At 40.5% G+C, this 13199-nt stretch overlaps 1 protein-coding gene across 1 annotated transcript in view; it reads left to right on the top strand.

The window, feature by feature from the left end:
* Positions 1-13199, top strand: part of SPTA1 (spectrin alpha, erythrocytic 1) — an 88020-nt gene that overhangs the window by 41917 nt on the left and 32904 nt on the right. Inside the window, exons 27-40 of the mRNA XM_033197083.1 lie at positions 406-550; positions 1333-1514; positions 3452-3551; positions 3661-3858; positions 4677-4820; positions 5657-5760; positions 6100-6262; positions 6517-6648; positions 7171-7308; positions 7492-7596; positions 8926-9134; positions 10273-10393; positions 11000-11121; positions 12353-12485. Of these exons, the coding sequence (XP_033052974.1) occupies positions 406-550; positions 1333-1514; positions 3452-3551; positions 3661-3858; positions 4677-4820; positions 5657-5760; positions 6100-6262; positions 6517-6648; positions 7171-7308; positions 7492-7596; positions 8926-9134; positions 10273-10393; positions 11000-11121; positions 12353-12485 (1996 nt within the window). The remainder of the gene's footprint in view (positions 1-405; positions 551-1332; positions 1515-3451; positions 3552-3660; positions 3859-4676; positions 4821-5656; positions 5761-6099; positions 6263-6516; positions 6649-7170; positions 7309-7491; positions 7597-8925; positions 9135-10272; positions 10394-10999; positions 11122-12352; positions 12486-13199) is intronic.

Here is a 13199-nt window from a genome sequence, read left to right on the forward strand (position 1 = left end):
AAACAGACTCAGACAGGTCTGTGTGTTCAGAACGCTTAAGACAGAAAGCTATGCAATATGATAGTTAAGCATGTGACTGCCGTCAGATGGCCTGGTTCAAGCCTAGGCTCCGCCATTCAGCAGTGATATAATCTTGAGAAAATACTTATCCTCTTTAGTCCTCAGTTTTCTGATCTATATAATGGGAATGGTAATAGTAACTATGCTTCTTGGAGTTGTGAAGATTAAACGAGCCTAAGTTTCTAGCACATAAAAAAGAATGATGATAATTGGTAGGGGTGGGGGGTAGGGGATGGGGGATATGAGGGTGGTGAGTGGTAGTGATGATAACTTTCTTGTGAGCCCCACTAGCCTGCCTCTGGTACATATCCTTACTTTTGAACTCTCTACTCTCTTGTATACCAGAGAAGCAGATGACACAAAGGAGCAAATTGAGAAGAAGTGCCAGGCCCTCAGTGCTGCAGACCCTGGCTCAGATCTGTTCAGTGTTCAGGCTCTTCAGCGACGGCATGAGGGCTTTGAAAGGGACCTCGTACCCCTGGGAGATAAGGTGAGAGAGGTCCTTCAAAGCTTTTCCAACACTTTCCACTTTATATTTAGCCCTATACCGATGCCCTCTTCTTTGGTTCTCTTTCTCAGTCTCTTATTCTTATATTTCTCTTTGTTTCATATTTGTTTTTGTACACTGTCCCTAAGGCAAGACCATGAAAAGGGTATGCCCCATGACCATTAACATGGGGAAAAACTTGTTCAACTATTGCTGTCTGAGTGAGCACCCTATATCCCCTTGCCTCTTTGGTAAGTTACAAGTGACCAGATCTTGTGGCAGCTAGATAGAGGCAAGTAGCTCAGGAGAAATAGCAAATGTCCATATCCAGGATGATCAGGCCAATGCCTGAGCAAGGTGCATGTTTTTCTTAGCAAGGAATTGAATGAGTTGTTTAATTCTGTTTCATCCCAAAAGTGTACTCTGAAGCTTGACAGATATACTCAGAGGCTTGGCATTATCATGCAGAACAAAAAGAAGCTCCTCGCATGAAGAATCAAGACCCTCGGGTTTCCTAATTGAGGTTGCCACTAACCAGCAGAGTCACTTAACCACTCTTCCCCCACAACCCTCTTATTTTTGAAAAGAAGTATGGTAATGCCAATTGTACTACCTTAGGGAGTTATGTGGACTAAAAGGTTGATATTATTTTATAAAGTATTAAGACATACTTGTACATCACTGATGTCTATTTGAGAAGCTGAATACTGGGACCTAGGAGTCTCCTTTTGCTAAGATTCAGGTGTGTCTCTAGGCTGATTATCAGAGCTATTGTACCTCCCCAGGTGACCATATTGGGGGAGACAGCAGAGCGGCTCAGTGAGTCCCATCCAGATGCCACTGAGGACCTGCAGAGACAGAAAATGGAGTTGAATGAGGCCTGGGAAGACCTGCAGGGGCGCACAAAGGATCGTAAGGAGAGCCTAAATGAGGCCCAGAAATTCTACCTGTTCCTCAGCAAGGCCAGGTAGAGTGGGGTGGGTAATGTCCATGTCTGGCCTCTAAGTAGACTGTCTAGGAGTGGTCTGGGTGCAGATGCTATTTACTGCTGAGTTTGGAGGGCACCACTACGTTCAAGTCTTACCTCTTGCAAGGTGTAAAAATTTCAGGTTTGAAACTTGAAGCAATAAAATACAAAGTTTGAAAGAATCTGAAGCCATCTAGGCCAATTCAGTAAGCTTCTGTAAATGTATACTATATATAAAGTACTATGTTGTGGGGTTTTAGAGTTTTGTTCTACTGAGGAGAGAGTAGTATTCAGTCTTCTACTGTATTCAGTATTCTGTTGAATACAAATAACTATGATAGAACATAATGAAGCCCAAAACACACATTGTAACAAACAGCAGTGGGAATTCAGAGTTGGGTAGAAGAGATGATGCACTGCAGATAACATAACATTTTATTATACCTTATCACAAAAAAATTTTAACAGAAGAGAAAACAAATCATGTAGACTGAACTGTGCAAACAAAGACATAATCATAAGAAAAGAAGAATAAGAATAAGAACATGTTTGGGTGGTAGGAGAAGTAGTAAGAGATAAACTTAAAACTACTGGGACCAAATTCCAGAGAACTGTGAATATCTTACTGAAGTGTAGACATTATCACAATCCAAAATTCACCTCACAAACATATAGTTTGTGGAACAGTTCCCACGTTCAGCTCCATCACATCAGTTCGCTGGGAGGAGCATTAGAGTTGAGGGTCCAGGAAGCTGTAGCTCTCAATGCAATGCGTTTCAAGAAAAAAGGAGGCAAATTTTGGCAAATGAATGTAGTTCCTCTTGGAAATCCCCTCCTCAGTTCAGCACTGGAAAGCTATAGTTTTTGACACAGTTTAAATACATAGCACTCACACCCATTCCAATGGTGTTTCCTTCCCTTTGTGAAGCTGTACTCCTCAGTATTTCAAAGTAGTGTTCCCAGCCCCTGAACAACATTAATATCTTATTTTACCCCATATGACACTTTTGCTTTCAGTTTTGTTTTTTAATTGCTATTAGTGCCTATGCTCTGTTTTTTGTTTTCGTTTTTGTTTTCCGTTCTTAACCTAAAGTGTGAATTCCTAGGAGGCACAGATATACCTTTTTCACAATGTTTGGTACTTAGTAAACACCCAATAAAACTTAGTTGCTTGAATAAATGAATTTACAAAAGAAGAGACCTCTCTTTTCCTAGAGCTAAGGGTTCCTATTGAGCAAACAAGAGTAATGACGTTCTTTATGAGATGCTTAATTTATCCATTATATATGCTTTAAAGTTAATGCATGGTTAAAATTTGCCTTTTAAGAAGATAGACCTTAGTTTTGCTTGTCTAATTTCCTGACTACTAAAAGGGTAGGGAAATAGACCTTGATTTAATCAGCAGTGTGGAGGCCTGTGTGTGTATGTGTATGTTGGCCAAAATATGTGCTAGATTTTCTTGAGAATAAAAGTAAGAGGAAAGACATAATTTCTTTCAGACTCTATAATAAGATGTATCTTCAAACCCTAGAAACCACTTAAAAGGAACAGTAACCAACAGAAGTAATGAAATATATAACAGTCCAGGATTCCAGAGGTCTGGGTTCTATTGAAGAGGTCTGCTTTTAGTTATATCACATGGGCAAATTAATTATCTTTTCTAAGCTGACTTCTTTATCTCCATAATGAAAACAAAAAATTCCCAGAATCTCTGCAGGATTACTGCAAGAATTGATAAAAGTAATAAAAGTGAAGAGGCTTTCAAGTACAAGGGATTGTTATCATTAAGTGATACAATAAAAACAGCAAACCATATAAAGCCAGATAAAAAATGTTATTCTGGAAATGTTTTCTGGAGAATGGAAAACTATAGGACAAACAGCACTGTAACAAGTTGCAAGGTTTTCTTGTCGATTCCAATGTGTCTACTTATCTAGGGATCTGCAGAATTGGATCAGCAGCATTGGTGGCATGGTATCATCACAGGAGCTGGCCGAAGACTTAACTGGCATAGAGATCTTGCTGGAGAAACATCAGGTATAACTACAAAAGCCATAGCCACTGATCACTTCACCTGAAACCTCTACTAATTTTAAAATTTCCAACGGAGTTGGCCTCACTGATTTCTTCCCCTTTTTGCCCACAGGAGCACCGTGCTGACATGGAGGCAGAGGCTCCCACCTTCCAGGCCTTAGAGGACTTCGGTGCAGAACTTATAGACAGTGGGCACCGTGCTAGCCCTGAAATTGAAAAAAAGCTTCAAGCTGTCAGGCTAGAGAGAGATGATTTGGAGAAGGCTTGGGAACAACGCAAGAAGATCCTAGACCAGTGCCTGGAGTTGCAGGTACAGCAAATTTCCCAATTGTTAAGTGGGTTCAGTAGTCTTTTCTTCTATGCAATTTTATATGGTCATTACAGGCTCAGTTCACTAGACTTTCCACATTATAAACACAAAGGGAGCTCATCTCTTAAATACCTAGCATTGTACTATGCTTTCAATACTGATCATTGTCATATTCTCCGCTCTTTCCTGTTAGAAGAGTCGAATAAAATGGTGATCAGTCCTGAACATGAGATGAGTTGATTATCATTTGTTGATTGGTTGAAGAATTGGTTGTCTGATTTTTGTTGAGATTCTATCCTGTGGAGGCTCGGAGTGCCACAAAGATTAGTAAGATAGTTTTCCATTTCTTAAATAGTGAAATTAGACATATAGACACATTTTGCTAGTGCGGTGAGATGATTATTAATAAAACAAAACGTTTGAGTGCTTTGAGGCTAAAGAACAAGAAGTGATTAAAGCTTTTGGGGGAAATGAGCGGTTGTGTCACAGGCTACCCTGAAGGATAACATTTCACAGAGTCTTAAGGAAATGATCAGACAGTATTAACAAGGTTTAAGAAGTAGGAAACAGCACCCCAGGAATTGGAGGTAGCTTATACATAAACATAAAGTGTATAAGTTTATACACTTATGTATAAAGTATATACATATGGAAAGAGGAAAAGTTCCAGTACAGCTAAGATTTGTCACATGAGTGTGTCTTGGAAGATGCTAAGTACTCCTTGCAAAACCCTTTGTGTCACGATCATGAAAGGTGTAACATAATTTCCTTCACACCACCTGGACGACACCATACCCCTCTCATTTAATTCCTCGTAGATGTTCCAAGGGAACTGTGATCAAGCTGAGAGCTGGATGGTGGCACGTGAGAATGCCCTGAGGTCAGATGACAAAGATTCCTTAAACAGTCTGGAGGCCTTGAAGAAGAAACAGGATGATTTGCACAAAGCAATCACTGCCCAGGTAATAATGACTAGTAAAGGAGTTAATATAATAATCCATAGTAGTAATAACAGAAATCCTATACATTTGTCTGGTTTTATAATTTACAAACATTTTGATTTGCATTTTTTTTTTTTGAGATGGAGTCTCATTCTGTCACCCAGGATGGAGTGCAGTGGTGTGATCTTGGCTGACTGCAACCTCTGCCTCCCAGGTTCAAGTGATTCTCCTGCCTCAGCCTCCTGAATAGCTGGGATTACAGACACCCACCACCATGCCCAGCTAATTTTTGTACTTTTAGCAGAGACAGGGTTTCACCATGTTAGCCAGGCTGGTCTCGAACTCCTGACCTCAAGTGATCTACACACCTCGGCCTCCCAAAGTGCTGAGATTACAGGTGTGAGCCACCATGCCCTGCCCTGATTCCTGTTTGCTTCTTACAGAAAAACTGAGGCAGGCAGGGCAGCCTGACACTTGACATTGTTTCACCCAAGTCACATGCAGCAAGTGGACTCTCTTACTTTAAATCCAGCATTCTAAACTCTGACTTTTAGGATTAAAAATGACTTTATATAGTATTTCAGCGTCTCACTCAATACAGGATCCACCCTCTACAATGGTCATGAGAAGTGTCTGTTCTTTAGGGAACTCAGTACCACACAAGTAGAAACATTATTAGATGTTTCTCCGCCTGTTAAGTTGAAACCCACCTCCCTATAAGGCATTTATTGTTTGACCCTGAGTATATCTTCTGAATCCACAAAGAATAATACCTTTACTCTTTTCTAGGAGGAAGTCTGGGATTGCACCAAGGGCCTAATCTCCAGGCATCTGGGCTCTTTCCTTTTCCTTTTTAGGAAGGGAAGATCACTGACCTAGAACATTTTGCTGAGCGCCTCATTGCTGATGAACACTATGCCAAAGAAGAGATTGCTACTCGGCTCCAACGTGTACTAGACAGGTCAGGCCTGAGTGATTGTTTTATGTACTACAGGAAGATGTAGCAAACTGACCTCTTTGCTAGCACTGAGATGGGGGAATACTCTGACTTCCTGTCATTTCTAGGTGCCTAAAACTATCTTGACACCTATGCAGACTTTCTGACTTAGATTTATGGAATGAAAGACATGAAAGATACCTTAGAAATTAACTGGCTTTACCACTGCATTTTATATCTGAAAATAATAAGACTGTGTGAGAAGAAAAGAGGCATGTTGGCAAATGGGAAGATTTATGGATATGGAATCAGAGCATGGGAAGGGTGGAGGAGGGCATAGAGTGATTTGGCTCCATCCTCTAGATGGAAGGCTCTCAAAGCACAACTGACTGCTGAGCAGACAAAGCTTGGAGACCAAGCCGACCTAAAACAATTCTACCGTGATCTTGAGGAGCTGGAAGAATGGATCAGTGAGATGCTGCCCACAGCCTGTGATGAATCCTACAAAGACCCCACTAACATTCAGGCAAGTTCAAAATAGGAATCTTGGAAAATTTCACCATTCTGAGCTTTTTGGTTGGATAGTCATCACCCTTTCTGACTGTTGAGGTTACCATGCCTGCTCTCAGAGACTTCAGAGTCTGATTTGGAGCAGGTTCCTCAGAAGTCACCATCACCTCAGTTGTGGTAGAAATATTAGCCCTTCCTTTTAAATATAATTTACCTTATCTTGTCTCCATAAATAAAAATATAATATAATGTCTGTTCGTTTCCCTTCAGAGGAAATACCTGAAGCACCAGGCCTTTGCAAATGAAGTCGATGGCCGAGCTGACCAGGTGGATGCCACCATCAACCTGGGGCGCTCCCTGATTGAGCGTAGCACGTGTGATTGCGATGAAGAGGCCATGAAGGTAAAGCTCAGGATGAGTTTTGGGCTACAAAGGCACATGAGAAGGAATCATTTACTCTTTCAATGTTCCATGAGTAGAGATACAAAATACGTTCTGTGACCATATCACAGAAGAACAATCTTCCCTCTGATTGTTGCACAAAGAAGGAGAAAAGGAGTGATGCCCAGACCTTGTCACTCCCATCATACTCAGTACCTGGAACTCTAAGAAAGCTCTAGGCTTAATTCCAAAGTCTTATCATGCTTGTTTTACATTTTCTATCCCTTCTGTCAATAGATTTTTGGCATTTGTGTGTCAGTCTCTTTACTCAACACAGGACCCTTTTTTCGAACTTTCTGTTTTGTCCAACAACTCCTATTGTTTTCCCAGATTAAGTATAACTGGTTTGAAATGTATGATATTCAAGTATCAGCAAATTTTGGCTAGTTCCTGCCTTCACAACCTTCCTACATTATTCTCTCAAGTAGTCACAAGGCCCGGACTCCTAAAGATTGTAATGACTCCTCACTGTCCTTGGGTTAGGAGCAACTGGAACAGCTGAAGGAACATTGGGATTATCTGCTTGAGAAAACAAATGACAAAGGGCAGAAGCTCAATGAGGCCAGTCGTCAACAGAGGTTCAACACAAGCATCCAGGACTTTGAGTTCTGGCTCTCAGAGGTAATTGCACCTGGAAACAGTAGAGGCAAAAGAGTTTAACACATACTTGTCAGACAAATGAATATCTACATGGGCAATTTCCTTGACCTTTCCTGGGAAAAGTTTGGAGACATAGCTGCTGATCTTATTTTCCTTAAAGGCAGTTTCACCTGGCAGCTTTATTGCTTATTTCTCTATTTCCAGGCAGAGACATTGCTGGCCATGAAAGATCAGGCCAGGGACTTGGCTTCAGCAGGAAACCTACTCAAGAAGCATCAGCTATTGGAGACAGAGATGTTGGCTCGAGAGGTAAGTAATGCTGGCATACCATTCCTCTGGGCAGAATAGAAATATTTCTGGCTTTTCTCCCTCCCATCTTAGGAGACCATTTGAAAACACAGCCTTGCAAAATTGTTCTCAGTGTTCTCAACCAGCAGTCATTTTAACTAGGTAAAATTAATGGGCTGTGAAGCCATTAAAACTGTCACTGATAATCAATTATCACTGAACTATAGACTCTAAGATTCCAGAAAGTGGACCCTAAAAACTACCTTTTTTTATCTTTTACTGATGCATACATATAAGCCAATTATCTTTCCAGCTATATATTTGATCTGGTCTTTGAAAGAAAGTGGAAGTTTATAGAATTACAAACAAAAAATCAGATGGGGGCATGTGAAATGAAGTTGAACTACACATACACTCTGGAAATCCTGTCAAGGATTCCAGTTGCAGCCTAACAGCAACCAAAAATTTGTCCTGAGAGCAGTGATAAAAATACTGACAGTTGTTAATTTTATACTAAAGAATTTTATAATTATCGGTTTTACTTGATAATACAGATACAGAAAAGGAAGGAGGTCAAAGGCCTTTGGACTTGGTGATGTCTCCTATGACATCACTAGGGGGCTGGGTTAGAATAGGAGGAGACACAGAAGAGGTAGGTGTGTTCAATGGGCAGCTAAGAATGTTGCCCATAGAGTAGCTCCTGCTGAATATTGAATCAATCAATCTGTGGCTGCCAAAGTTGGTACTGTCAAATCAATCAATCTGTGGCTGTCAAAGTCAGCATAAGACAGTCTTATATGGGAACAAATGATTGCCTGCCAAGATTTTCCTTTTTTTTTTTTTTTTTGGTACCAGTTCAACAATTCTCCTGCCTCAGCCTCCCGAGTAGCAGGGATTACAGGCATGCGCCAACATGCTCAGCTAATTTTTGTATTTTTAGTAGGGATGGGGTTTCACCATGTTGGCCATGCTAGTCTTGAACTCCTGACCTCTTGATCCACCTGCCTTGGCCTCCCAAAGTGCTGGGATTACAGGCATGAGCCACCGCACACAGCTGATTTTCTTTTTTAGTTGGGGAGAGAAGGCAAATACTGAAAACATCAGAAGGAGAAACAGGACACGGGCTAAATATACAGTTTGAGTAATGTAGTAATGCTAACTCTATTGCTCTCACATATGGCCCTTCTCCATCCTGAACATACGCTAACATGTATAACACATAATCAAATTCCATATCTTTAAAAGTTATCCATTTGGCCCAATCTTTGAGCCAGACCAGCTATTGTTAAATTGTAGGATCTGAGTAATGCCTGTACTATACTATTCACTGAGTATCCTGAGACTTTCTAGGATGCACTCAAGGACCTGAATACATTGGCTGAAGATTTGCTCTCCAGCGGGACTTTCAACGTTGATCAGATTATGGAGAAAAAAGATAGTGTCAACAAGCGTTTCCTGAATGTCCAAGACTTGGCAGCTGCACACCATGAAAAACTGAAAGAGGCCTATGCCTTGTTCCAGTTCTTCCAGGATCTAGATGATGAGGAATCCTGGATAGAGTATGTACCACCAGCTCAAAATGTGTGGATAATCCAAACAAGTAGATAATCCACCAAACTTGTTCCAATTTATGATGAAATGAAATGTGTAATTGTTTCTTGAAGATAGTATTACTTCATGTTTGCCTCAGCTTACAGTTAACATTGGTTTTATTTTTCCCAAATTCCCCTACTGGATGCAAGCCAGAGAATGACAGGTGTGAAGGAAGTGAGGAGCAGTTAACATACTTGACAGGAACAAAACTAAGAAGCCATCTGCATTTGCTCTGTAGTTCATAGAATGATGTACAATACTCACAGAGACACCTGGGCATTTACACAGCTGATCAGATCCTTGTCATTCTATATCCAGTATATCTTATATGATGCTGAGTTGGACACCCAAAAGAGAATATTACAAAGTATCTGCCATGATTTCATTACTCATCCTATTTTTGTTGTAAAATATGATGGGAAAATCTTAGCAAATCACAATATTTTGCCTACTTCCAATTTAACCTGCCTCATCATGCTTCTCTTCTACAAAGCTGCTAATTCTTATGAGTAATCAATAAATTAGAGGGAAGCACAGTGCATAGGGCAACAAACAACGTGTTTTCAAATCTTTTTTGGATAAGACCATAAGATAGAATAATCTTGTCCATGTAGTCTTCGACTGTGCTTCACGGTGACGCTCAAACATTTTATACTTGGAAGCATCCCAACTGCCATGACTCCTATGAAATCAGCTCTTTATACCATTCTAGCTGAATTTACTATTGACATTAATAAATGAAAATAACAAAATCCATGGAGGTCATTTATAACTTTCACATTTTTCTGAAATAGGAAACATTAATGTATATTCTTGAGCAAACAACAGAGGATACACAGGTGGACAGGCAAAGAGACTAATGGAAAGGTTATTACAGTTGTGCCTATGGTGGAGATCAGTATGTTACCTTAATTTGTATTGGCTAAGTCAGAAGTTTTGCTGCCAGCCTCTTCCACTAATTATATTTTCAGTCATTGGCAACAGGGTATTACAGAATTTACAACCACCCTCACCACCAGTCACACACACTCTTAGAAAGCTATTGCTGTAGGATGACCTTGGATGTCTAGACTCCAAACTTTTTGTTTTCTTCCTTGATTTTAGGGAGAAGTTGTTACGAGTGAGCTCCCAGGACTATGGGAGAGATCTTCAGGGTGTTCAGAACTTGCTGAAGAAGCACAGACGCCTAGAGGGGGAGCTGGTGGCACATGAGCCTGCCATCCAGGTAGAAATAGAATACCAGACCTGAAAATACAGAAATCATCTTATAGCAACCTGTCATGTTACAGATAAATAAGAGGATGCTATAAAATGTGAAAGTAGGATGTCAAGGTCAGAGAGAATTAGTCAAAGAGTTTACAAATATTCTTTTCTCTTCCACATTTAGTCTCCTATAAGTAGAAGAGTTCTGAACAAGAACCCATGCTCTTCCCTGGAAGAGCACTTCTAACACTCCTGGGGAGTGATTGACAATTGGGAGCAGATTGGGACATCTGGGAAAACTATACTTGAGCCAACTGAGAAGAAGGCAACTCTGGGTCTGACTTGGCAGCAGGATCACTCTGTGACCACGAATAGACCAAAAAGCAGATTATGGAGAGTAGCCTAGTGCAAGTATTGATATATTTGCCAAAATACTTGGGAATGTTTAGCATAGTAAATCTTGTTGCAGTTTTCATCATTCTCCCTGGACTTTCAGGACCCTCACAAAGTCCCGTGGAGTTTATAAATAATCTGGAGGGTAGGATGGGCTAGATACTTTGATAAGGGACTATGGCTAAATGGGGAGAGATTGTGAGGTAATGGAACATGAATCGGAATTATTCTTCAGAATGTGCTGGATATGGCAGAGAAGCTGAAAGACAAGGCTGCTGTGGGGCAAGAGGAGATCCAGTTGCGGCTGGCTCAGCTTGTTGAACACTGGGAGAAACTCAAAGAGTTGGCCAAGGCCCGGTGAGTGGGATATAGAAGGCCCAGTTCGCTTCTTGGATTTTGGATGTTGGGAGGATACTTACGTGCCTGCTCAGCATTGTCTGCTCTCCCCAACTACCCATCTATCTCCTTAAGTCCTTTCTCAAATGCCAAGTCTACCACAAAACTTTCTTCCATATACCCCAGGCAATATGATCACTGCCTCTGTTCTAAATCTACCTCTCCTTCTGCATTTACATGCAGCCGTCTTTTACTATTGTTTTCCTACATGTGTTATCCTTCATATCAGGTTACTAGCCACACATCTGTTTTGCTTTATCTCCCAGTTTTCATATTATATGCAGCCCTTAGTAATGTAAGGATGAAGAATTATTTTCCCCTATAGCCATATAGCCAATTTGAACCACATACACAATGTATTAGTCCGTTCTCACATTGATGTAAATAATTACCTGAGACTGGGCAATTTATGAAGAAAAGAGGTTTAATCCACTCACAGTTTCATAGACTGTACAGGAAGTATGATTGGGAGGCCTCAGGAAACTTACAGTCATGGCAGAAGGCAAAGTGGAAAGAAGCACATCCTACCAAGGCAGAGAGGGGAGCGTGCGTGGGCACGGGGAGTGCTAAACACTTTTAAACCATAAGATCTTGCAAGAACTCACTCGCTATCATGAAAAATGCAAGGAGGAAATCTGCCCCCATGATCCAATCACCTCCCACCAGGCCCCTCCACTGACACATAGGGATTACAGTTCAAGATGAGATTTGGGTGGTGAAACGGAGTCAAACCACATCACACATATAGCCAAATATAACAATTTCTGTCTGTAATTCCATTTTTCCTGGGGGGCTAAACGGGAGATTCTGGCACTTTGTGGTGCCTTCATCATATACGAAAGAAGGCAGTGCTCAGAGTAGAAAGAGACATTGTGTCACTGCTGATATTCTCCAACACTGAAGCCATCATTTCCCTTTTATGGCTAGGGTGGGTTTCCTCTCTCCAACAAAGTTTCTTAGACAGTAGAAGGTGCCACAAAATGAACTTCTAGGGAAGGAATCTCCTCCATTTCACAGCAGATCTTCACCACTGACTAGTAGGCACATACCATATTGTGTTGAGGCCCAGTTCAACTGTGGCTACCTTGTGAGAATAAGCTGGTCTGCCTGAATGAGATTGTGCCACCCCACTGTACTCCCACTGCTTACCAGTTTGTTCTTATCCTCACTGGGGCTTGTCACCTTGTTATAGAGGACTTCAATTGGAAGAATCCCTTGAATACTTGCAATTCATGCAGAATGCTGAGGAAGAGGAAGCTTGGATCAATGAAAAGAATGCTATGGCTGTCCGAGGAGATTCTGGAGATACATTAGCTGCTACTCAGGTGAGGAACAGGAAGAATGAATCAATTTTCTTCTCTTCAATTTGGTTATTTTCTTGGGTAGTCAGTGTTTTTACCTGTAATATTAGGACATTTTTCTGGTGAAAGAAGATGAAGGAAATATGAATAATCCTGACAGTATTAAATACGAAAAATTAAAGTCCAAGCATGTAGGTGACTTGCCCAAGATTAAGGAATCAATCAGGTGTGAAGGCAGAACTCAAATCTTAGTTCCATAATCTATGATCTTCTATGAGTCAAAGAAATAATGGTTAAAGACCTTTCCTTACAAGTCAGATTCCTTGTAGATTATACCTTTTGTAAGGATTCCCTTAAATTTTCATGTTAAATTGATTTGGAAAAATATCTTCTTATGTCTGGACATTGGCTGCAGTTTCAACAAAATATAATTTTAGGAAGAAGGTCTTACTGGACAAAATAGTTCCACAATTTATAGACATCATTTTAAATGCAGGATTAGGTTTCTCTATAAAGAAATGAACAAGTAATCAGTGTGATCTTGAGTTAATGTAAATTTTGACAGCTTTTGAGAGTGATTACAAACAATAATGTATTAGGAGTTTGGAAACTATGCCTAGTAACCCTAAAAATTGGGAATTTACCAAGAACTCTTTGTAGAGATTAATTCACTTTAATGTGATGACATAAGGAAAGGCTTAGATTTGCAAAAGATAGCTTAAACCTATACAACATATA

Source organism: Trachypithecus francoisi, unplaced genomic scaffold, assembly GCF_009764315.1.
Source record: "Trachypithecus francoisi isolate TF-2019V2 unplaced genomic scaffold, Tfra_2.0 Lachesis_group5, whole genome shotgun sequence".
Lineage (NCBI taxonomy): Eukaryota > Metazoa > Chordata > Mammalia > Primates > Cercopithecidae > Trachypithecus > Trachypithecus francoisi.